The following is a 22,087-nucleotide window of genomic DNA, read 5'->3' as shown; positions in this document are numbered from 1 at the left end:
AACACAGAGATTAATGGCACTGAATAGAGAGCACAGAAATAAACCCACACATATGTAGTCTATCAATTTACAACAAAGAAAACAATAATATATAGTATGAAAAGGATAGTCTCTTCAATTGGGAAAACTGGACAGCCACATGCGAAGGAATGAAACTGGATCTTACACCATACACAAAAAATAAACTCAAAATGGATTAAACATTTGAAAAAAAATCCTTATAAAGATCATAAAATTTATAAAACCTGAAACCATAAGACTCATAGAAGAGAACATATGAAAAAAGCTCCTTTACATTGGTCTTGGCAATGATTTTGCTGACATAACACCCAAAGCACAAACAACTAGCAAATATCAATAAGTGGAACTACATCAAACTAAAACGTTTGCTCAACCAAAAAAACAAACAAACAAAAAAACATAAAGAGGCAACCAAAGTAATAGGAAAAAATATCTGCAAACCATACATCTGATAAGATGTTAACATTCAAAATATATAAATAACTCACACAACTCAGTAACAGAAATCAAACAAATCAATTTTAAAGTGGGCCAAGGACTTAAATAGACATTTTTCCCAAAGAAGGCATCCAAATGACCAGTGTTCAACATCACTAATCATCAAGGAAATGAAAATCAAAACCACAGTGAGATATCCCCTCATGCTTATCAGAATGGCTATCATTTAAAAGATGACAAATAATAAATGTTGGAGAAAAGGGAACACTTGTACACTATTGGTGGGAATATAAATTGGTTCACCCATTATGGAAAACAGTATGGAGGTACCTCAAAAAACTAAAAATATAATTACCATATGATCCAGAAATTCCACATCTGGGTATGTACCCAAAAGATGAAAGTAAGATATCAAAAATATATGCACTCTCATGTTTACTGCAGCATTATTCACAGTAGCCAAGATATGGAAATAATCTAAAACTAAACTTCCAGCTATAAGGTGAATAATTTTGGGGAATCTAATATGCAGCATAGTGACTGCACTTAATAACACTCTACCACATATTGAAAGGTGCTAAGAAAATAAATCTTAAATATTCTCACCATAAAACCAACCAAAAAATTGTTATTATGAGAGGTGAAGGATGTGTCATCTAACATGATGTGGTTAAAAAAAAGATACATGTATACATATAACTGAATCACTTTGCTATACACCTGAAACTATCACAACATTATTAATCAACTATACTTCAATATAAAATATAACTTTTTTTTAGTTTTTAAAATTCTAAACAGTAAGTTACCTGTTTAAGTTACATGGAATTATTTTTTTAAATACATGCAGTGAAACAAATTGCAATATATATGTGTATCAAACCATCACTTTGTACACTTTAAACTTAGACAAAATTATATGTCAATTATATCTCAATAAAGCTGGGGTGGGGGGAGATGCCTTTCTTATTCTTTTCTCTCCAGTCTCTATCAGCCTAATATGTGTTCTTTTTTAGACTTCAAATAATTGCTTTAATTCAGAAATTTCAAATACTCCCCTGTGTCTCTTACAACTTACGTTTCTAGTTAACAGGGAAACATGCAATTAGTGAGTCTGAAATCAGGCTTCAGGCTAAGCTTCAAGGGCACTGACCCAGCTTCCCCTGGGCACCAACCTAGCTCTTGGCTGTATAAGAACAGGTGGCCCTCTGATTGGGTCTGTTAGAGAATTTTTTCCTTCAGTGGTATTCTTAAGAAGTACTCAGAATCGCAGAGGAAATAAATAAAGATATAGCAGGTTGCTGGATCTGAGATCATGTGAGGAAGTTCTAATGAACTATATACCTGTTCAGAATATGAACTTCTTTTGAGAAACTGGTCTTATCCTTCCACATGGTGGCCTGTATTGCAGAATAACACTGCTCTAGGTTAAGGGAGTCAAGAGGTAATCTTAATTTTGTGGGATTCCCAGTGTTTTTAAAGCTTGAACCATTCTAATAGCCAATTCTCAGTTATAGCAAGAAAAAAAAGCTATCTGCTGTGAAGAGTCAGATTCTTGTGACATAGGTTCACTTATAGGAAGACTTTACCTATGATATGTCTACCTGAATGGGAAAACCTGAACACAGGAACTGTCTTTCCAGGTAAAGCCAGGAGTATGGTAATATCTTCCAAAATATCTTGATATCCCCCCTCTATTTTTCCTTCCTAGAAATTTCTATATGTGTTTTAATTTTGCTGACCATCTTCTCTTTTAGTTTAGTTAGAGTTCATATTTAGAGGAATGAGGAAGGGTGAGGTCCTTTTCTGTGATTCCCCCAATATCATATGATCCAAATAGTTGCTGCCTTCACCCACACAAAATGTGTAAGTTAGAATATGAGAGAAAAATATTATTCAGAAATGCTACACTATTCTTGGTTGAGATGCTGAACTCCCCAAGTTACATGGTCAGATCCATCTTGTGACTGAAAGTAGAAAAGTGGGAGCAATTTTCAGAATAGCCCGATTCACAAATACATGAAATAACCAAGTTCCTGAACAGAACAAATGTATCATTTCACTTTGCTTCAGTAGATCCCAAGAAGACATATGCTTTCAACAATATTCACAATTTTATCCAAGCAGGTTCCTCAAAAGTGAATTCTCCAACTGTTTATGCATCACCACCACTAGCTGAAGTCACACAAACATGAACAGTACCCTGCCTGTCCAAGCAAACAGGTAACCTAGATATGGGTCTAAGATGAACTTGAACTTTGTTAACAGGATCAGGTTTTTAACTATATTTGCTTTGAAGAAATAGCAGGATTTGAGGTAAGGCTGGAAGGTGCATGAGAGTCTGAATCAGTGGAATAAAAAAGTAGAACACCTGAAAGAAGACCATGTAGTCAAAGACAGAAATAAAAGACCTTTCTAGTATCATAGGGGGTCAAAAAGGCTAAAATATACATTAAGGACAGAGGAAGAAGAACTCTGAATGTCAAGGCAGGAGAAATGGATTTGATTCCACGAAGTACCTAGAATAGTCAAATTCATAGCGTCAGAAAGTACGCTGGTAGATGCCAGGGGCTGGAAGCAGGGTGGAGAATGAAGAGTTAATTTTTTAATGGGAACACAGTTTCAGTTTAGGAAAGTGAACAATTCTGGAGATGGATGATGGTGAAAGTTGCACAACAATGTGAATGGACTTAGTACCACTGAAATATGGTATTTAGTATAGCTAAATATCATTAAAATAGTGTTCCTATAATGACTTTTACCACATTAAAAAAAATTTTTTTTAAAAAGATAGGAAAAGTGATCTTTATTCTTGTGAACCAGACCTAGATATTGGGATGAGAATTTAGGGGAAATACTGTGGAAGTTATTTCCTGGTTCTTCTACTGGTTGTTAATGTCTCTATATCATATTTCCAAGGGGTAAAATGAAGATAAGTGTCCATGTCTGAAATACTTCATATAATTGCTTTCAGCATAAACAGAGACAGGACATGAGAAAATGCTTTGTATTAAAAAAAACTATTAAAATTTAATGTGATGTTTAATAAGTAAGAAGCCCTGGATTATTTTGAACAAAAATATTAGAGAGGAGAAAAGGTTTAGAACAATTACCTCACATATGTTGTACAATGGTTTTTTAAATGTTGTAGAATGGATTTTAAGAATTTCTGAAATTTAAAGCATGTAATGAAAACTGAATAACATTAATGTTAGAGTGAACCAGAAATATTATTTGTCCAGTAAGTCTCTGTGGAACAAGAATAGAACTCTCTAAAGTATGTGAAGACTGTGACCTAAATTTGTTATCTATCAAGAAAAGATAACAACTCTTATGGAGACATAGTGAGGACAGCTTTGAGATATGTAAGCACAAGTTCAGACAACTCAGGGAGGGATGTTTAAGAAGAGAAGATGATGCTGTAAAGAATGGGAACAATCATAGGCAATATCACCCACTTTCTATTTTATTCCAAGGAAACAGCCTCCACAAATGGCCCTGAGGAACCACAGCACCATCACAGAGTTTGTCCTCACGGGGCTGTCAGACGACCCCCGCATCGAGGCTCTGCTCTTCGTGCTCTTCCTGGTGATTTACCTCCTGACCATGATGGGGAACCTGACGATGCTGCTGGTGATCAGGGCTGACTCCCACCTCCACACACCCATGTACTTCTTCTTGAGCAATCTATCATTTGTGGACCTCTGCTTCTCTTGTGTCACTCTGCCCAAGCTCCTGAAGGACCTCCTGTCTGAGAAGAAGACCATCTCTGTCGAGGGCTGTCTGGCTCAAGTCTTCTTTGTGTTTTTCTCTTCAGGAACTGAAGCCTGTCTGCTCTCAGTGATGGCCTATGACCGCTATGCTGCCATCTGCCACCCCCTCCACTATGGCCAGGTGATGAGCAACCGGCTCTGTGTGAGGCTGGTGTTGATCTCATGGGGCCTGGCCTCTCTCAATGCATTTGTCATTGTGCTCCTGGCTATTAGCCTGGATTTCTATGATGCCCAAACTATCCACCATTACACCTGTGAGCTGCCTGCCCTTTTTCCCCTGTCTTGTTCTGATATCTCTATCATTACCAATATCCTACTCTGCTCCAGCCTATTGCATGGGCTTGGAACCTTCATCCCAATCTTCTTCTCTTATGCCCGTATTATCTCCACCATCCTGAGCATCAGGTCCACCACAGGCAGAAGCAAGGCCTTCTCCACCTGCTCCTCCCACCTCATCGCAGTGATCCTGTTCTTTGGCTCCGGGTTTCTTTGTTATCTCATGCCTCCCTCTGGCTCCTCTTTGGATTTGCTCCTCTCCGTACAGTACATTGGAGTCACGCCCATGCTGAACCCCCTCATCTACAGCCTAAAGAACAAGGAGGTGAAGGCAGCTGTGAAGAGGACTTTGGGGAAATACCTATAATGTTCAGGTAGTGAACAGAGACAACGCTAAGCAAAATCAGAGATTGTATTCCATTGCATTTGCTCTTTTGCCCTCATCTCCTCTAATCACACGATGTCAGTAATTCTGAAGAAAGATTCCAGAGCTCACCTGAACACCTAATCCTGTTAGTCCAAGGAAGTGGCTCTTGATTTTGGTTCCCTATTTGGAAAGTCTATGCTGTTGGTTGAAAGGGAATGTGAAAACCATCTTCCACAAAGTAGATAAATAAGACAAAATAAAAATGAGGTTAAAAAATAAAAAGATACAATAATCTTCTCAGGAGTTTCAGCATCTGATTATGAGGAGCTGCAGAGAGAACTAAAAACAAAGGAGGTATTTGTTAAACAGAAGTCAACCTTTTCAAATTCTAACTACTTATAAATTCTTGAAGTAAAACTCTTGAAAAGCAAAATGCTATGTTAACAAAAAAGTCAACAGTCTACATAGACTATCATGAATATGAGAACACTATGTACTAAAGTTAAAAACATTGCCAATGCAGCCAACAATAGAAATAAAATATATCCTTACATGAATTCATTAATAAACAAGAAAAAAACTGTAACTTTCTGAATGTTGAAATGCAAGCATTAGAAAGCTAATTAAACTTCATAAGAAAATAGGATAAAGGAACTAAAAGCACAAATTAATACATTAGAAAAGAGAAAAATAGAATCAATAATAAATCAAGGTGCTAGTTATTCAAAAAGATCAATTTTGACGTAAGTATGTAAAATATATTTAAGAAAAAAGAAAAAGAACCTAAATAGTACAACACTGACATTAAGAATAAAAATTATAAGCCAATGCTAAGAATTGTCTAAATAAACTTTGAAAGCAGGATTTTGTTTCATTTTAAGAAAATATAACCAAAAAAATTAAATTGAGCTATTTGATGTGCAAAACAAAACAAAAAACATTAGAATAAGCTCAAAAGGACAATAAGCACTGGTAGTTTTTCAGGTAAGTTTTGGCAAACTTGAATGCTCTTAGAGTACATAATAATATGGAAAATTGTTAATGTATTTTCAGAACTAAAGTAACCGATTCAAAATATGAAAAATTACCACCCTCTTATGAACATTTAGACTAGTCTAAATGAAATAATCCACTGAAAGTATACTGAAAGAATAATAATCTAAATAATAACCCATGACCAAGTAAACTTCTTAGTGCTTTGATGCCTCAAATCAATAAGTTAAAGTAAGAATAATCACATGTTCATCCTAACAGATTCTTAATAAGCATAAAAGTAAAATTCAACAATTTTGTTGAATATTTAATATTTAAATAATAGTTAATAACATTTAATATTTAATAATAAATATTTGATAATATTAATAATAAAAATTCTGATGACTCTTTATTGAAGTATAGTTGATTTACAATGTTGTGTCAATCTCTGCTATATAGCAGTTATAAACTTATAAACATGCTTTCTATATTACTTATTTCATAAAAAATATTTAACATTAAATAATATTCAACCATATGCTTCATGATATAATATCAAATTGGAGGAATTACAGCTATGGTTTTTCCATTAGTCATGTACAGACATGACCTGGGACTATAAAGGAGGCTGAGCACCTAAGAATTGATGCTTTCAAACTGTGGTGCTGGAGAAGACTCTTTAGAGTCCCATAGACTGCAAAGAGATCAAACCAGTCAATAGTAAAGGAAATCATCCCTGAATATTCATGAGAAGGACTGACGCTAAAGCTGAAGCTTCAATACTTTGACTACCTGATGCAAAGAACCGACTCACTGGAAAAGACCCTGATGCTAGGAAAGATTGAGGGCAGGTGGAGAGGGAGCAACAGAGGATGAGATGGTTGGATGGCATCACCGACTCAATGGACATGAGTTTGAGCAAACTCGGGGAGATGGTAAAGGACAGGGAAGCCTGGCATGCTGCAGTCCATAGGGTCTCAAACAGTCGGACACAACTGAGGGACGGAACAACAGCAGTTTAAAACAAAACAACACTATCACTCATATTACTTAACAAGGTTATGTAATTCCCTCCAGTGCAGTAAGACAAGATTAAAATACGATATTTAATTATGGAAGAGGGGATCTACAAATATTTGGAGGTGATGATGATTACCCAAAAATTTAAGAAATCTCTAATTATTACTATTCCAAGAGAGTTTATTATGGTAAAAAAAATGCTTATATATTCATATAATCAGTAGTTTCTCTATATACCAGCAATAAACCATTTGCTATGGCAAGGTCAATAGAAAAATCTCAGGATTAAATTCAACAATAAGCACTCAGAACCCATATGAACAAAGCAACAAAACTAAGTAAATGACATAAAGTATGCTTAAATCAATAGATTTGATTTACAAATGTATTCATTAAGCATGCTTTCATCAAGTAACAAAATGTGATTAATAGTAACATAAACCATAATACTACTTATCATTGATTTAATAAGAGGTCTGGAAACAGAGTCCTTCAGAGTTGGTTCAGTAGCTCAATAGAATCATTAATGATTCTATTAATTATTCTAATTAATCATTAATAAATCATGCTCTTTCCGTTCATTTGCTATACCATTCTCTATTGATTTTTATCCTCACAAGTGCCCCTGCTGTTGCTACTCTAGATATCATGCTCTTATCCATCAAAAAACAAAGCTAAAGGAAGGGGAAGTACTGGTTTAGTCTGTTCCTGAACTTCATATGAACAGAGTCATTCTAAATGCTAGAACTGAAAATGCTAGAACTAGAAAATGCTAGAACTTCATATGAACAGAGTCATTCTAAATGCTAGAACAGAAAAAATGCTAAAACTTCATATGAACAGAGTCATTCTAAATGCTAGAACTGAAAATGCTAGAACTGAAAATACTGAAAGTATTCAAGTCTTGATGTGGAGGGGGAGGAATTGGATTCAATATACACTTATTCAGCTCTTCAGTAAACTGTGTGGCAGCCTATTAAATCAAAATAATACAGCTACTCTAAGGCCCAAGAATTACATTGCCAGGTATGTACCAAAGAATTATGAATGTATATATACAGCAAAGACATTACTGGGCTGTTTATGACAATTTTATTCACTGCAGCTAAGAAATGCAAATAACCAAAATGTCTATCAACTGGAGAATGGATAAATAAACTACTGTATATTCAATAATGGGTAAATAAATAATAAGTTAATAAATTAAAATAATTTATAAATAATAAATATAATGGATGAATAAAATATTGTATATTTAGTGGATAGATAAACATTGTATATTCATACAATGTAATAGTTTACAAAAACAGGCTTTGGAAAACACATGGATAACAGAAGCCAGACACATATGATTTTATTTACATAAAGTCTGAGACTAGAGAATAATAACTAATAAGTGATGTCAGGGCAGTGCTTGCCTGTGGAGAATAGGTTTACTAGGAAGAGGCATGATGGAACCTTCTAGCTAATGAAAGTTTCTGCATCCTGATCTGTGTGGTGGTTACATAAGTGTATATAAATGTAAAAATTCATCAAGTACTACCTTTAAGCGATAGCACTTCACTCTTTACTTACGTATTTTTGGGTAATAAAATATGGTATTTAATTTGCATTTCATTATAAATGGTCAACATCCTTAGTCATAACTGAATTCTTAGAAACCAATAACAAAACCATTGATATACCAAAGGAAATGAAAAAAACAGAACAAAATGAAATAACACAAGTGACTAGTAAGGATTAAGTATATATGAAGATAATTGAGCTAAACAATAATAGAAAAAAGCAATTTCTTTGTAACATCATCTTGTCAAAGATCAAAATGTATCATTTTGTATAGTTTTAGGAAATATACCCCCACATAAACACTGGGGGATAAGACTGATAAAGTTCCATCTACATAGTAGGGGAAAAACTATTATAGTTTGGTCTCAAAACTATAAATTTTGGGTATACTTAGTCCCAGCAGTTTCAATTTGTTTGAATTATTTCAACAAATTAGTTGGATAAATTCACAATTTATTTTAAAATATTTGTAATTTATATATAGACTATGTTTACTGCATAGAAAATTTGTAGCTGGTATATGTGAGTGTGTGTGCTCAGTTGTGTCTGACTTTTTGCAACCCCATGGACTGTAGCCCACAAGACTCCTCTGTCCCTGGAATTTTCCAGGCAAGAATACTGGAGCGGTTTGCCATCTACTGCTCTGGGGGATCTTCCTAACCCAGGGATAGAACCTGTGTCTCTTGCATCTCCTGCATTGACAACAGATTCTTTACCAACTGAGCCACCTTGGAAGTCTAGTATATAGACCCCCCCAAAATGACCTGCATATTAATTTATCAATAAACCAAAAATGATGTGCATAAAATTTCATTACCTATAGCTCCCATAAGTATTAAGTACATATATTTAAATTTTTCACTTACCACAGGAAATTTAAAATTAATTCACAAAAAATCTTTTTCAAGATTTTAAAGGATATGGAAACTTGTGAAGTATATTTTACTTCTAAAATGTCTTTTTTCCTCCTGTAATTCTGCCACCTCTGTCTACTTGTATATTTTATACCTTAATAAACAGGAAGCTAAACTAAAAGATCCATTCTCAGACATGTTTTCTCAGTCTTGTGGGTACATACTCTCCATGTCCTACAGCTGCTTTGGTAAGCAATGCCCTTCCTCCCATAGCAGGGCTGTACTTCCTCAGTCCAACCACAATGAGACATGGTCACAGCCATTGGTCTAGAAGCCACTGGGGGAGGTAAGAGAGGGTAAATAACATCTTACCAGACATCTGCCTCAGGTTCAATTTCTCCATGGTCTTCAAGCAAGGGACCTTCTCTGATAACACTTAGAAAACAAATTCTTACATTTTGGGCATAAAGTAGAGAATAATGCCTCCAAACACAACAATCATCTTCAGTTGCTTTTTAACATTTACTGCAAAACCTTTAAAACAAGTTAAAACGTTATTCTCTGGTCCACTGCAAAAGTAAAAGACTAAGTTTAGCCCCCAGCCAGCATGGTCAAGGAAACTCATGGTGTTGGAACTCTTCCTCTTTCTGACCTGCCCAAAATCTTCCCTGATAGTGGAGAATCTGAAATTTCTATGTAGAAGGCATTTTGTGTTGACAAACTGGTTGGGAGATGAGAAATGGAATTATTTCCTGCCATATCAGTAAACAAAAGATGACACAGTCATCAGCAATCCCAGCCACCATGGTTGGTGAGCTGGTGACCCTGAGGGAACTCAGGAAGGAAAGAATACCTGCCATCTAGCAGCCATCAGACTGCAGTCACTCCCCAGGGTGAGCCCTAAGGAAATTCAGCTTGTAGAAACACAAGATGCTAACCACAATAGCTGAGGCGCATATCAAAGAATGATTTCAGTAAGCCTAGATTCTTACATCCTTCCATAAATATAAAACTGCTTAATTCCTTAACTTGATATATCTGATTTCTTTACTTAATAGTAATCTTTTGATGTTACCAATTACCTGCCCTTTGTTGCAAAACTCATATATCCTAGCTCCTCCCCTCACCTCCCTGGAGCAGTTTCTCAGAGCTACCTGAAATGCTGTCTCCCAGGCTGCAGTGATATCTATGTTGGTTTTATATACACTGAAAGAAAGAAATGAAAGTGCTTGGAGGTTTAAGTGGGAAACAGATTTCAAAATGATAATCTTGTATATCAAATAGACAATCATGATAATCTTGTATGTCAGCCACCATCATGAAACTACTGAGAGTCAGGTTAGATACACGACAACTGGAAAAGATCCCAGGCGGGATGCTATGAAAAGTACTAACAGAACTGTGATATTTCTTACCACTCTGCTTTATTTACTTACCACCCAAAGTTTTCCCCATCTGCCCATTCAGTAGAATCAGAAAACAAAGACTCAAAAATCTTTGGATTCTGAGTTTAAAAGTATAAAAATATTTGAAGGACTATACAACTAGACATGAAACAAACTGGGGAGAAAATTGGAAAGATAAGCAGGAAATTCATAATAACCATGGAGGGCTCTATATATTACCACCCAATCCTATTTATATGGATACTAAAGATTCACCCTCTATTAAGTTTGGAGGTATAAGAATAAAGAATTCAGTCTTCTTTCCTACAGAGGGATCAGGAACATGATAAGACCACTGAGAAGTCCATACAAAATATAATGCAATCACCAGAGATCTGAAAAAGTAGTGTGGATTGAGTACATGTAGGCACAATCTTCTGAGCTTCTCTTGGTCTTAGAATGGCACAGAAGGACATCCAAAGACTTCAGTGTGTCTACTAGTGGGACAAAGATGTTAGCTTACAATAAGAGAGCTAGTGGCCTGCAAATGGGTCCTTTGATTCAGATGAGAGTTGAATTTAAAAATGTGTGGTGTGGTCAGTATTACCAGGAAATGAAAAAGGATGAGCTATTAGTATGTCATGATAGATTTCCAAGAGAGAGATGACTAGAGGGGATGAGTTACATGTGGAACAAGAGGCCAGCAAAGGACTAAAGCAGACCACTGTTTCCAAGTAATGCCTCTCATCCCAGCACCATCGTAACTTTGTGCATGTATGCATGCTCAGTCCTGTCTGACTCTTTGTGACCCCATGGACTGTAGTCCAACAGGCTCCTCTATCCATGAGATTCCTCAGGCAAGAATACTGGAGTGGGTTGCCATTTCCTTCTCCAGGGGATATTCCCGACCCAGGGATCAAACCCACATCTCCTGCATTGGCCACCAGGCAAGCCCACCCCAATGCTTATAGTGGCCTTATTTATAAGAGCCAAGATATAAAAGCAATCTCAGTGTACATCCACAAATGAATAGATAAAGAAGATACGGCAAATATACAATAGAATATTACTGTCATGAAAAATAATAAAAATTTTCCATTTGCAGCAACATAAATGCACCTTAAGGGTATTATGCTTAGTGAAGTAAGTCAGAGAAAGACAAATACTATATGTTTTCCTTTATATGTGGAATCTTAAAAAATTAAACAAAAGAATATAATAAAATAGAAACAGACTCACAGATACAGAGAATAAACTAGTGGTTACCACTGGTGAAAGAGGCTGGAGGAAGAGCAAGACAGGAGAAGATTAAGAGGTACAAACTACTAGATATAAAATAAATAAGGTACAATGTAACATATAGCACAGGGAATATAGCCAGCATTTTATAACCACTTTAAATGGAGTGTAATCTTATCAAATCACTATGTTTACACCTGAAACCAACATAATATTGTAAACCAACTCTACCTTATACTTTTAATTTAAAAAGTCATTGACAGGGCTTCCCTGGAGGCTCAGTAGTAAAGAATCTGCCTGCCAATGCAGGAGACATGGGTTTGATCCCTGGTCCGTGAAGATCCCACGTGCCATGGAGCAACTAAGCCCATGTGCCACAACTACTGAATCTGTGCTCTAGAGCCCAGAAAACACAACTACAGAAGCCTGTGTACCCCAGAACCTGTGCCCCACAACAAGAGAGTAACCCCTCCTCAGTGTAACTAGAGAAAAACCAGCATAGCCAAAAATAAATAAATAAATAAATAAAAATTTTTTTAAGTCAATGACAAAGAAAGAATTTTAAAGGCAGCCAAGGGGAAAAGGATGATAACTTACAAGGGAACCCCCAATAGGCTATAGCAAATTTCTCAGCAAAAACTCTAACAGGCCAGAAAGCAGTGAAATGACATTCTCAAGATACTGAAATATAAAAACTGTTGGCCAAGAATATTCTATTCAGCAAAGGCAAAATTAGATACAAAGGAGAAATAAGGGCATTCCCAAACAAACAAAAACTGAGATAGTCATCAACACAAGACCTGCCTAAAAATAAAAAGTTGAAAAGAGCTGTTTCTACCAGAAACAGAAGACAAAAGAACATAAACTGTAAAGTGATAAATAGAATTATAAAATTGCAACTGTATGTGAGAATATGTTTTAAACACTTTATTATCAACAACAAAAAGAATAAAATATCTAGGAATAAATTTAATCAAGGAGGTCAAAGACTTTGACCCTGAAAACTATGACACATAGTTGAAAGTCACTGAAGCAGACAAAAAGAAATGGAAGCAGAGTTCATGCTCATGGATGTCTATATTGCCTAAAGCAATCTACAGATTCAATGCAATCCCTATCAATCCCAGGGAGATTTTTCACAGAAATAGAACAAAAAATGCTAAAATTTATATGGAACCACAAAAACCAAAGCAATTTGAGAATAAAAGAACAAAACTGGAGGTTTCACATGCCCCAATTTTAAACTATGTTATAAAGCTACAACAATCAAAACAGCACAGTACTGACAGAAAAACAGATAGACAGATCACTGGCACAGAACTGAGAGCCCAGAAATAAACCTAAACACATAACGGTCAGTTCATCTATGACAAAGGAGCAAAGAACAAACAATAGAGAAAAGACAGTCTCTTCTATCATCAGCAATACATGATGTTGGAGAAACAGGACAGTTCACATGCAAAAAAATTCATTATGTGCTTTAATTACTATATATATATTACTACCATCATATTTACATGATTCATTATATACTTTGAATATAGAATTCTTTAAACTTAAGATCCAATTATTTTTACTTTGTATGTCTTAAATATACAAAAATTTATTTGTCAATTATACCTTAATAGATCTGGCAGGGGCAAGATTAAGTAAGGTCCTAAAAATAATCAAGATGTACACCTTAAATCTATATAATTTTTGCCAATTGTATTTGAATAAATCTGTTAAAGAATAAACTTTAACATGATTCATGTTAAACAGAATATCACTTTTTAAATAAAAACAGGATATTACTCTGAAAAAAAAAAATACTGTAAATTCAAGCCCCAATAATATTCCTAGCATGGAGTTAAGTCCTCTCAGCCACTATAATGGACAAGTCTATGGTTAAAATGAGAAAATTTTAAGCATGCACTAAAATATAATCTGGAGCTCAGTAATATGTCACAGCTCAGTTTACTGAAGAATTTGAAAGCTCATTTTCAGCTATGTGTAGCTATTAGGAAAATGTTCCATCAGATTGAAATTTGTTTAAAAGTCCCATTCTTATACTCTGCTTTTTCAACCCCCACAACTCTAATAAAACACTCTTTTAGGCTTTAAATAATTGCCTTAATTCAGACACTTCAAATACTTCCCTGGAGAGAATCCCCTATGCCTCTCACTAAGTTTAATTTTCCAGTTACCTGGAAACTATGTAGTTAGTGAGTCCAGAGCTAGGCTTCAGGCTGAGACTTCAGGGAATACAGGGCAGTGGCCGAGCTTCCCCCAGTACCCAACATAGCCTGTGGCTATCTAAGTAAAACGGCTTTCTGATTGGTTCCATTAAAGAACGCTTTCTTTAAGTGATGCTCTTAGAAGAGTACTCAGAATCACAGAAGAAATGAAGAGAAGGCACACTGCTGCACCTGAGTTCATGTGAGAGGTTTAATGAAATATATGTCTGTTGTTCAAAATTTGAGCTTCTTTAGAGAAACTGTCCTTACCTTTGCCTACTTTATGGAATGACACCACCCTAAATTAAGGTTTTCAGGAAAACAGTCCTGATTATGTGATTTATATACTGCTTCTAACAAGAGAACTATTCTAATGCCCAGAACTCTCTGAGTGCTGTCTGACATATCAAACATCAAACTCCTTTGAGAGGAGGTCAGTTTTGAGGAGACTTTACCTATGATGTTCAAAAATGATGGGAAAGGCAGAAAATTATTTTTTTTGAAGAAACAGAAAAACAAAAAGTATGGTAATTCTTCCCTGATTCTCTGAGGATACCTTTATCTTTTTCCCAGAATATCTGTGTGTAGGGTTTTTCAACCATTTTTTAAATATTTATTATTTTTATTTATATATTTATTTGGCAGTACCGAATCTTAGTTGCAGGATGTGAACTCTCAGTTGCAGCATGTGGGATCTAGTTCCCTGAATAAGGATTGAACCTTAGCCCCCTACATTGGGAGCATGGAGTCTTAGCCGCTGGACCACCAGGAAGATTCCTGTGTGTAGGTTTTAAATCTGCTGTCTATCCCTTCCCATATCTCTACCTCCTCACATTTCATTACCTATTCCACTTGTTCTAGAGCCAAGGATCCTGTTCCTTCATCCCTCTTCCCTGACTAGAGATGAAAATATCTTGGCCCTTGACATCACCTCCAACCCTGGGAAGGGCTTTCAGTTCAGTTCAGTCACTCAGTCATGTCCAACTCTTTGCGACCCCATGGACTGCAGCATGCCAGGCCTCCCTGTCCATCACCAATTCCCAGAGTTAACCCAAACTCATGTCTGTTGAGTCGGTGATGCCATTCAACCATCTCATCCTCTGTCATCCCCTTCTCCTCCTGCCTTCAATCTTTCTCAGCTTAGACATCCCTATTGCCCCAAATGTTGCATTAGTCTATCAAACCTGCACAAACCAACAGAATGACCTCTATCCTCCCTGCATAACACTGAATACAGGGACATCTTACAGTCTGGCCTAAATCTTCTTATACTTCATAATCACAAAACATTATAGAGAGAAATCAGAATATTACAGACAGATTCTGGGCTGTTAAAGGAACTTATTCCTCTGCTTTTTCTGACTCCAGTTTGATAAACTGCACTAAATATTTCTGTTCCTTAAACCTTCAGATCTGGTTACCAGTGAGTAGGTGTGAGCAGTGCAGAGGAGTACTATTCACAAGGAGGGAACAGCTCTGAGAACAATTCAGCTGGGTCATGTTGACCTTTGGTTCTCTCCTTCCCAGTACTGATATTCTTCTCCTAGTTCAGATTCCTGGGTCTAAAAGTTGTCCTGGGATCCCTCAGGCCATCCTGGAGGCTGACCTACTACACACACTTCACTCATTTGTTCATTCCAGAAATATCTTTAAATAGTGTGGGTTAGACTTTCTAGGACAATTCTGTAATCCTCCTTTCATATCTTTTACCATTTGCTGAGATCACTTTAATTGTGCCTGTTCTCATCCATGTGTAAATCTGATATCAGTCTCTAATACAAAAGGATGAAGCGAAGACAATTTCTTTTGTTCCTAAATTTATTTCCTGATATCCTGACCTAGAATGAGTTGCAAGGTTTTGCTTTTGGTTATTCAAAAAAAATTTATCCCATCAGTTTAAAATGTTATTTAGCAGGGGATGGGGGGCTCCTTTCTCTGTGATACCTTCTAAATCACTTGATACAGTGGTTAATGTCTTCCTGCATACTAAATGTGGACATCAGATGAGAGAGAAAAATTTCTCCAGAAATACTATGCTAAAGAAATAGAAATGATTCTGGAAATAGTCTCAATTAACAGGAGACCCTGAGCTTGCCACTGTGGTGGCAAGACACTGTGGTCTGGTCTCCTTGTGAGTGAAACTGGAGAATAAAGCAATTTGGGGGATGGCTTGAAAATATCCAGATTGTTGAGATATACATGAAAATATATAAGTTTTATGAAGAATAAGTCCTATTTATCATTTTACTTTGCTTTGAGTAGATTTTATATAAAAAGTTTTCTATCAACAGTATTTACAAATGTATCCATGCACGATTTGCAAACATAATTTCTCCTGCTGTTTCTGCCTCACTATCACTAGAACTAAGCCAATATCCCCAGGCACACAAGGGTAAACACTACTCTGTTTTCCAGGCACAAAGGCAACCTACATGTCAGTCTAAGATGGGCCTAAGCTTTGACTGATGAGTTTGTTAATGGGATCATAGCTGAAGCATCTCTTGGTGAGTTAGCATGGGGTCATAGATTATTGGCAGGATCAAAAATAGGTGGTATATGAAAAAGCAATATAAAATTTTTGTAAGTTCATAAAGCTATGTAGGGTTATATTGTGAGCTGACAAACAAAAGTAGAAACCTGCTAAATCATGTTTTAAAACCTCAGGCTCCTAAGAAAACTTCATACAGAATGGTGCTTTCCTACATAGCCCTACAAATGTAGGTTCAAAATTATTTGGATTCAGGTGAGCATCATCATTCACATAATCTACCACCATTCTCGTCTTCTTGGATAAACCCTTACACCTAGCACAAGTGGATTCAAGAAGCAGTTAAGGGAAAACCACACAAATACTTCTTTTTTGACCTCATGGGACAAAAATAAATAAATAAATTGCCCACAACACAAATGTAAGTACCTCGTTGCAGTGATGGTTAAAGTAACTGCTGCTTCTATAAAAATGGGAGATCATCAGAGGATGTTGCAGAAGATGACCTATTCTGCAGATAAACACAGACTTCATGGGTAGGCAGTATGGCAACTCTGATGGGTAATATTCCCAATACTTCTGCCAGGGATCAGTATTACAGGTGATTGGTGGTATTAGGACGGCTTTCCCTGGTAGCTCATCTTGTAAAGAATCCACCTGCAATGCAAGAGAACCTGGTTTGATTCCTTGGTGGGAAGATCTGCTGGAGAAGGGATAGGCTATCCAATCCAGCATTCTTGGGCTTCTGTGGTGGCTCCAGGGAGGCCACCTGCAATGTGGGAGATCTGGGTTCGATCCCAGGGTTGGGAAGATCCCGTGGAGAAGGGAACACTACCCACTCCAGTATTCTGGCCTAGAGAATTCCAGGGACTGTGTAGTCCATGGGGTCGCAAAGAGTCAGACACGACTGAGGTGGTATTAGGGGTATAGAGTGAAAGGATGGGACGGTGCTTGGAATATTCAACAGGTCATATCTGAAGTATGCATGAGAGGTCATATGGAGGTTTTCAAATAATGTGATAGGTATAATGAAGCTAACAAAATGTGTGAAGATGAAGCTAGAAATAATAATTTGTGATTACTATTAAGATGTGGTCCATTTTATCAATGAGCTCATAGCCTTGAGGGGAAATCTGAGAAAACATATTTAACATTAATGAGAAAAAAATCAGAATTCAGACTATGACATAAAGCCACTGAAAACAAGGAGTCAGTGATTTAAATAGAAGGTTGTGAGTTTAGAAGGGGGAGCTGTCAGGAGAGACTATAAGAAAAAGACAGGATTTAAGGTCAGTTAAGAATTTAGATCCACAGATTAAAATGGAGAACATCTGAATGGAGAATAATAGAAGCACAGAAACAAATACACTTTTCTGATATCAAAAGTAGCCAGTTTGGTTTAAAAGTAGGTTAAAAATGGATAAGAAAGAACTCTGAATACCGGAACAGGAAAAATGGCCTAAGTACCTATGGATCAAGCCTAATCTGGTAGATTAGAAAAAGCAATGGTTTTAGAAAAAGCAATGGTTTTTCACTTGTTGTTAACATGGCATTAAAAAATCTCCCTGAATATCATATTTTTCAACAGTAAAATGGATATCATATCAGCTGCCATAAATAAATCACAAAATCACTTTGAGAAAAAAAACTGAGATAGTGATTGAGATACTCTGTACACACACACACACACACACACAAAGTTAATGAAAATTTAATGAGTGCTTAGGAAATTAGAAGTCACTAGATGATTATGACCTAAAATATAATGATATGGGAAGGAGACAAGTTTAAAACAACTGCTGCAAATCCATACTATAATGGTTCTTAAAACCAAATGATTATAAGGCTCTCTAAACAATAGGAAAAATCCAGGTGGAAACTAACTACCAAGAATGCACAAGGAAGCCAGGTATATTTATTTTTCCAATTAAATCCCTATAAAAAAGGAATGAGATTCTCTGTTAAGTATGTGAAGGCTGCAATCCAAGAACAGTGATTGACAAAATAGAATAAAACTTCTTGCTGAGGTACAGTGAGGGATATATTGAGTGCCTCAACACAGCACCCAAACAGCGCAGGGGGAAATGTGTAAGCAGAAGGGGTGATGCTATGAAGGAAATAGGAACAATCATAGGAGATCTCACCTCTCCTTTATTTTATTACAGGAAAATAATCTCAACAAATGGCCTTGAGGAACCACAGCACCATAACCCAGTTTATTCTCATTGGGCTGTCTGACGACCCCCACATCCAAGCTCTGCTCTTTGTATTATTCCTGGGAATTTACCTCCTGACACTAACGGGGAACCTGACAATGATATTAGTGATCAGGACTGACTCCCACCTCCACTCACCCATGTACTACTTCTTGAGTAATCTATCATTCCTAGATCTCTGCTTGTCTTCTGCCACTTTGCCCAAGCTACTGGAGGACCTCCTATCTGAGAAGAAGACCATCTCAGTAGAGGGCTGTCTAGCCCAGGTCTTCTTTATGTTTCTTACTCCAGGAAATGAAGCCTGTCTGCTCTCAGTCATGGCCTACGATCGTTATGTCGCCATCTGCCACCCCCTGCTCTATGACCAGGTGATGAGCAACCACCTCTGTAAGGGGCTGGTGTGGGGCTCCTGGGGCCTGGCCTCTCTCAATGCAGTCATCATTGTGCTCTTGGCTATTAATCTGGATTTCTGTGATGCTCAAACTATCCACCACTACACCTGTGAGCTTCCCTCCCTCTTCCCTCTGTCTTGCTCTGATATCTCCATCAGTATCAGTATCTTGTCCTTCTCCACCATATTCCTCGGCCTTGGAAACTTCTTCCCAATCTTCTTCTCCTATGCTCATATTATAATCAACATTCTGAGCATCAGCTCCACCACAGGCAGGAGCAAAGCTTTCTCTACCTGCTCCTCCCACCTCATTGCAGTGATCCTGTTCTTTGGCTCAGGTATGCTTCGCTATCTCATGCCTCCCTCTGGTTCCTCCCTAGACTTGCTTTCTTCCTTACAATACAGTGTGATCACCCCAATGCTGAATCCCCTTATCTACAGCCTAAGGAACAAGGAAGTAAAGACAGCTGTGAAAAGGACATTGGGAAAATATTTGCAATATTTTAGGCAGTGAAGTAAGTTACATTTACTCATCAAAACTGCAAAGATTGAGCTTTCTGTTATGTTGCCTCTTCCTTCTCGCGCTCTTTGCTCTTGCTCAGTCGTGTCCATCTCTTTTAGAACTCATGTCTCCCGTGTCTTCTGCACTGCTGGCAGATTCTTTATCACTGAGTCATTGGGGAAGCCCCCTTCCTGCCTCAACACAGAGTCAAATAGGGTACACAAAAGATCCTAGAGCTTGCCTGAGCACCACATCTTGTTATTGAGAAGTCAGTTCAGTTCAGTTCAGTCGCTCAGTCGTGTCCGACTCTCTGCAACCCCATGAATCACAGCACGCCAGGCTTCCTTGTCCATCACCAACTCCTGGAGTTTACTCAAACTCATGCCCATGGAGTCGGTGATGCCATCCAGCCATCTCATCTTCTGTCATCCCCTTCTCCTCCTGCCCTCAATCCCTCCCAGCATCAGGGTCTTTTCCAATGAGTCAACTCTTTGCATGAGGTGGCCAAAGTACTGGAGTTTCAGCTTCAGCATCAGTCCTTCCAATGAACACCCAGGACTGATCTCCTTTAAGATGGACTGGTTGGATCTCCTAGAGGCATATATTTTAAACGTCCACTTGAAAAGTCTATGCTCTATTGATTGGGAAAGAATATGAAAGCATTCTTCCACAAGCACACTAATAAGACAACAAATTAATTAGGGTGAAAAGTTAACATACATAGGTGGTTTGATTTCTCAAAAAAAAAAAAGAATAAAATTTACCCAAAAATCAATCTGAAATGCTTAATAATGGAAGATTCAAAAGAGTCTTTATATTTCATTTAAAAATATTTAACTTTAACCAATAGCCCACCAGAAGGTTTGTGATCAAATCAGATTGGAGGAATTACAGCTACAGTAATTAGCAATAAAAGAATAATTACCATATTACTTAATAAGACCATGTAATTTCTCCCCACTGCAGCTAGATAAGGATAGATATAAGATTTAAATTTTGCTCGAGGAAAAAAAAAATCTACAAATATTGGCAATGATGAAATTTTCTACCTGGAAAATCTAATAATTCCATTAGAAATGAAAAATTAGTAGTACTCGAAGAGACTTAAATGATGCAAAAATCTTAATATATTGATACAAAAATAGTTTCTATACACCAAAATCTAGTGAACAGACAAAAAGTATGTTAACACAGAAAATTATTCATTGCTATTATAACATCAACATAAAATCCCAGGATTAAACTTAACAATGAACCCTTAAAACTATATGAACAAAACAGCAAAACTGAACTGCTATTAAAGATACTTAATATAAGATTTCTTTATAAAGTGTGTTTTCATCTTCAAATGACAAATATGTGACAATAAATAGTTTCTATACACTAAAATCTAGTGAACAGACAAAAAATATGTTAACATAGAAAATTACTCATTGCTATTACAACATCAACATAAAATCCCAGGATTAAACTTAACAATGAACCTTTGAAACCTATATGAACAAAACAGCAAAACTGAGCTGCTATTAAAGATTCTTAATATAAGATTTCTCTATAAAGTGTGTTTTCATCTTCAAATGACAAATATATGACAAACATTAACATAAATCATAAGAACATTTATCACTGAATTATCAATAGCTATTGGGTTCCCTGGTGGCTCAGATGGTAAAGAATCTGACTGCAATGCAGGAGACCCAGGTTTGATCTGGGTTTGGAAGATTCCCTGGAGAAGGGAATGTCTACCCACTTCAGTATTCTTGCCTGGAGAATTTCATGGACAGAGGGGCCTGGTAGGCCACAGTCCACAGGGTTACAAAGAGTCAGACAGGACTGAGCAACTAACACTTTCACTTTCATGGAGATAGATGGTTCCAGAATTGGTTGAATATCTAAATAGAATCATCAGTGATTCAGGTTCCTTCCATCCATTTTCCTTTGCCATCCTTATATATAAGGTTTCATCCTCAGCCTTGTCTGTGCCACTTCAGAACAACACAAAACAAAGCTAAAAGGAAGGGAACTACGAGTTTAGCGAGTTCCTAAGCTGTATATAAATTAAACCATTCTAAATAGTAAAAATCTAAAATACTCAAAGTCTTCAAGTCTTGATGAGGAAGTGGCACAAATGAGCTCACAAACATTGATAGTGAGAATGTGAACTGGTTCAATCATTTAGGGGAAATCTGTGGTAAATCAAAACCACATATCTAAGATCTATTAATTATACTCCTACATATACATGAAAAGAAATGAGTTTAATTATGCAGCAAAGACATTATTAGAATGTTTGTGACAGTTTTATTCACTGTAACCAAAATATGTAATAAACCCAAATATCTACCACCACAGAATGAGTA

At 36.6% G+C, this 22,087-nt stretch overlaps 2 protein-coding genes across 2 annotated transcripts; both read left to right on the top strand.

Moving 5' to 3' along the window:
- Positions 1-3,951: 3,951 nt before the first annotated feature.
- Positions 3,952-4,875, top strand: LOC133042262 (olfactory receptor 8S1-like). The gene has a single exon (XM_061122794.1). The coding sequence runs from the start codon at positions 3,952-3,954 to the stop codon at positions 4,873-4,875; it is 924 nt and encodes a 307-aa protein (XP_060978777.1).
- Positions 4,876-18,800: 13,925 nt separating this feature from the next.
- On the top strand, positions 18,801-19,739 carry LOC133042251 (olfactory receptor 8S1-like). Its single transcript, XM_061122788.1, has one exon. The coding sequence runs from the start codon at positions 18,801-18,803 to the stop codon at positions 19,737-19,739; it is 939 nt and encodes a 312-aa protein (XP_060978771.1).
- Positions 19,740-22,087: the final 2,348 nt, after the last annotated feature.

Source organism: Dama dama, chromosome 3 (genome assembly GCF_033118175.1).
Source record: "Dama dama isolate Ldn47 chromosome 3, ASM3311817v1, whole genome shotgun sequence".
Lineage (NCBI taxonomy): Eukaryota > Metazoa > Chordata > Mammalia > Artiodactyla > Cervidae > Dama > Dama dama.
The sequence above is the reverse complement of the archived record's forward strand: the minus strand, read 5'-3'. Positions and strand labels throughout refer to the sequence as shown.

What these genes read in the sequence shown, in the direction of transcription:
- LOC133042262 (XM_061122794.1), top strand. Translation starts at nt 3,952, where the DNA reads ATGGCCCTGAGGAACCACAGCACCATCACAGAGTTTGTCCTCACGGGG.
- LOC133042251 (XM_061122788.1), top strand. Translation starts at nt 18,801, where the DNA reads ATGGCCTTGAGGAACCACAGCACCATAACCCAGTTTATTCTCATTGGG.